Source organism: Neurospora tetraspora (assembly GCF_033439725.1).
Source record: "Neurospora tetraspora strain CBS 560.94 chromosome Unknown B0H65scaffold_8, whole genome shotgun sequence".
NCBI lineage: Eukaryota > Fungi > Ascomycota > Sordariomycetes > Sordariales > Sordariaceae > Neurospora > Neurospora tetraspora.
In genome coordinates, this window is record NW_026944390.1 from 1,901,482 (window position 1) to 1,905,437 (window position 3,956).

At 46.3% G+C, this 3,956-nt stretch overlaps 1 protein-coding gene across 1 annotated transcript; it reads right to left on the bottom strand.

The window, feature by feature from the left end:
- Nucleotides 1-1,774: 1,774 nt before the first annotated feature.
- B0H65DRAFT_561125 (S-adenosyl-L-methionine-dependent methyltransferase) lies at nucleotides 1,775-3,752 on the bottom strand (the record flags this gene model as incomplete). Its single annotated transcript, XM_062830165.1, has 6 exons — nucleotides 1,775-2,393; nucleotides 2,454-2,655; nucleotides 2,726-2,913; nucleotides 2,982-3,203; nucleotides 3,252-3,396; nucleotides 3,623-3,752. 6 exons carry the CDS (start codon nucleotides 3,750-3,752, stop codon nucleotides 1,889-1,891), a joined length of 1,392 nt encoding a protein of 463 aa, XP_062677775.1. The 3' UTR covers nucleotides 1,775-1,888.
- Between the last annotated feature and the right edge of the window lie 204 nt (nucleotides 3,753-3,956).

The window sequence follows — 3,956 nt, forward strand, 5'->3', positions numbered from 1 at the left end:
ATACCTCTTCTATACTAATTCGAAATTAAATTGCCTTACGTACCTACATTAGCGATTTCGTACGTACGGATTTAAATTCTAACCGAATTATAAATTCGTAATTTTATTACCGGTTAATACTAATTTTACGGCCGTTAATGCGAGTAAGCTACTTCGTCGCGTATATAATTTCTTTATTAGTAACTTTATATCTTAATTAAAATAATTAATTAACGAATAATAATAATTATAAACAAATAATAGCAGTTGTAAATGGTAGGTATTAATTAATAGATATTTACGTATTTACTTAAATAAATAATACGAATTCTTCCTCTTTAATTAATTTTTTTACCCCGATATTCTACGGTTACGGTTTAGCCTCCTTTAAGCGATTTACAGTAGCGTAATAGTTGGCGCTATAAGTTCGCGCGGTAACGGCGACCGTTTTAAACCTTTTATCTTTTAGCGTACGAACAGTAAAATCAATACACTATTTATTCGAAAAATAGCAAAAAGGTTATTAACGGGTTCTATAGTATACAATTTTATAATAAAGTAATTGGATTATCGATAGAATGGATATAATATATAGAATAAGAGCCGGGTAAAACGGCAATATACGAAAGTACTAAATAATTAGAGAGAATTAAAAATAATTAAATTATTTTCTATACACCGTTTAATACGTTAGAAAGGCGGTAGCGCGCGCTAACCAATTAAAATTTTATATTAGTTACCTTATTTAATATTAAATACTTAAATGCCCTTATATTAACCATTCCTAGAAAGTAGAATTGAACGTTTTAGCAATTTATAATAGATTTATACAGTAGTATAAATTAGATTGCTTATAGTGGGTATGTAAAAAAACAGATGTATATTAATTTGCTAACAAATTACATAGTTAACTATATACCTAGATTTTTTCGCGAATCAATCTGCCAGACCCATTACTACGTAATGGGTCCTAGAGGCGTTTCTAGCCCAGACGAGTATAGGGTTTGTTTACTTTGCGAGGAGTTGTAAGAGGATAAAAAGGGGGAAGCTTGAAAGAAAGTGACCAACCAGGTTGAACAAACCCACCTTGTGTCTTATGCACGCTTTGATGCATGGTTTATGCAACTTGTGCACGGGCACTCCTCATTGGCCGATGTGATGATTATTAATAGCAACATCACGGCACACTGGGCTTGTGTAACCTCAAAAGTTAGGAGACGTTCCGACATTGAGAAACCGCAACCCGGCAACGGGGATAGCTCCGGTGATTCAAAATGAAAGGAGGTTGAAAAACGCAAACACTGTGCCGCGAGCAAAAATTCCGTGGAGAAAAACCAACGCTGCTTTCATTCAACCCTGAATTTGAAGTGAAACCCGCCCAATGACATGATCTGATCGTGGAGCACCAAAAACTCTTCCTGTATGGTGGGAATGGTGGCGCCCTTGGAGCGGTGGCCGGAACCCTTCTGGGCAGTCCTTTTTTAGGCGTCACTGGCACACCACTGGAGTGTCCGAGTGACTGCTTCTCGTCAGCTTCCTGCAGTTTGCACTTTGCACCAGCCAACGCCCACCCCCCCGACGGACGCCCCAAGCGTCGTCGCCCATTCTCGGGTCCCCTCGGTTTGGCCCCACCCCCTTACCCGACAACTCGGGTTCGGCCCTTGACTCAGATCCAAATGATCCAAACTGTCGGGTTCCAAGGTGGGCAAAAATAACAAAGGTCGTGTCGTGCTTACGTACTGCGCATGCAAATCAACGGCTGCGCGCTTGTTGGGAAGTGGAATCCGATTCCGGACCCGACAGTATGGTTTGACTGAAAAAGGCGATGTGACATGTCGACATCGAAATCGAAGTAACACCTTAGAATCAGAATTCTGTCTTTTGTTTACCGCTTCCTCGCCCAATTTCCCTACGTCTGCTGCTGCTGACTACTGCCGAAACTGGTTGTACTGGGATTCGCACTCAATGGCGGCTTCTGGCCTATTATGAAGTACATCAGGACCTGCGCATGGACCCGCCGGTCGTTGAGCACAGCCTTCACACTGCTTTGGAGTTCCTCTCTCTCCTTCTCCTCCATTCCGTTTTCGATGAACGGCCTTGCCGACATGGCAACACATAGGTCCATGCTTACCTCCTTCATGAGCCGGCCTATGATGCGCTGATGCTGATCCCTGGGCCACTCACCCACCGGTACGTGCATGACGGTTTTCCGCACGTTAATGAAACCTATTCTTTGCATCAACTCTGGGAGGTGCTCGGCGATATCAACCTCGAATCCGTATCTGCTTGAGAGAACCTCGCTCCCTACTTCATGAAATCTCAACAGCGCGTGATCAGGGTTAACGGTGTTATCATCGCTGAAAACGTGCGGGTTCACTTCTACGGACTCGACCCAACCGCCAGGCTTGAGGTTCCTGCGCAGTACAGATTAGCGGGATTTAAACAAAGGTGACGGATGACAGCGGTAGTCTTACTCGAATATCCTCCGGAATAGCGTTGCGTTGTCCTTGAGCGTAACACTGACATAGCGCAGATGGATAAACTCAAAGTCCGAGTCTTGCACCCATTCGTCTTCGATATCGTCTACCACAAACTCGACATTTGGCGGGATCCAGACAGGTTGAATTGGAGACAAGTCAACGCCTACTACTCTGGCGCTAGGAAACATCTCTCCCACTGGCAAAGTGTTAGTTTGACGTACGAACGAAGCGAAAGTGGCGCACCGCAATTCTTCTTCGGTACGTACTCTCGATAGCCCAGTCGCCAAATCCGGTCCCAAGGTCGGCAATCTTTTGGGGATGATTTCCGATCGGCGCAACAAATAGCTTTCCTTTCAGCATCTCCTTGAACATGGCATGTCGCATGTATTCGCGGTTGTACTCGAGGTCGTCGTTGGGTAATGGGTATCTTCCTTCGCGAAACGTATGGTATCGCCTGGACCAAGCATTAGCAACGGCACTCACAGACGAAGAGTGTCGAGTAACCCTTTCCCTGATACGTACCTTCCATATTCCCAGATGTGGTCGTTCACGCTGGATGTGAGAGAGCCATACCGCGACTCGGCTATGCTGGGGTCATAATCCGACGTGGCTGTATCCTCCCCGCTCTGCCATTCGCCCTCGGCCAGTGGCTCAATAACGCCCGCACCTTGTTCCATCTCGTTGTCGTCAAGTTGTCCAGAACAGATCTCCTCTTGATTCTCCGGGTTGATGTTTGATTCGATCCTGCCTATCGTAAGTACCGAGTGTCAAAGCTGGAGATGCATGATCCACCTTACCTTGGACAAAGAATCTGTCGCCTCGCTGTTGGATTCGCTTGGATGGTTGATGTTCTGGAAAGGCCGAGGAAAGTTGTAGATAAGGAAGAAGAACACCTTGCCGGAGAGATCGTAGTGGATCAGGTAAAAAGAAACCGAAACTGGGGCTCGAGGAAGACGCTGCCAATAGGTGCTTGTTGTCTTTTGGGTCAGCCTGGGAAGAGACTCGTCACTCACTTGGGCTTGTCGGAGAAGCCCCGACCAAGCAGAAGAGAGAGACCAGCAGCCGGGGGAAAGGGAGAAAATGTCTGATACTGGAGACATATCAAGTCCCAATGAAGAGCTTCAAAAGGCGGAGTGCCGTGGATACTCGGGGCTTATACACACAGTAGACACCGCAAAGAAAGGAATAATTACCTGGGCTATGAGGGGCGTGTAGAGAGCGGAGTGGGTATGATAAGTTACCGGGGCGCCAATCAAGGGGGGAAGGATCTCTAATGACATGGGCCGGATGCATATGAGAAAACGCCATCTATGCATCTCCAGCACCAGCGCACCGAGTAGCCCGAACTCGGGTCTCAGTCAGGCTCCGTCTGCTATGTGCTAAGGGCCAAGAAACCTGAAGCATTGCCGCGCTAAGAGGTCCCTATGGCCTTATGTACGAAGCCGGCAACGTACCAGTAGCGTCCCGGTAGCGTAGCCAGGACACATAGCGTAGCAC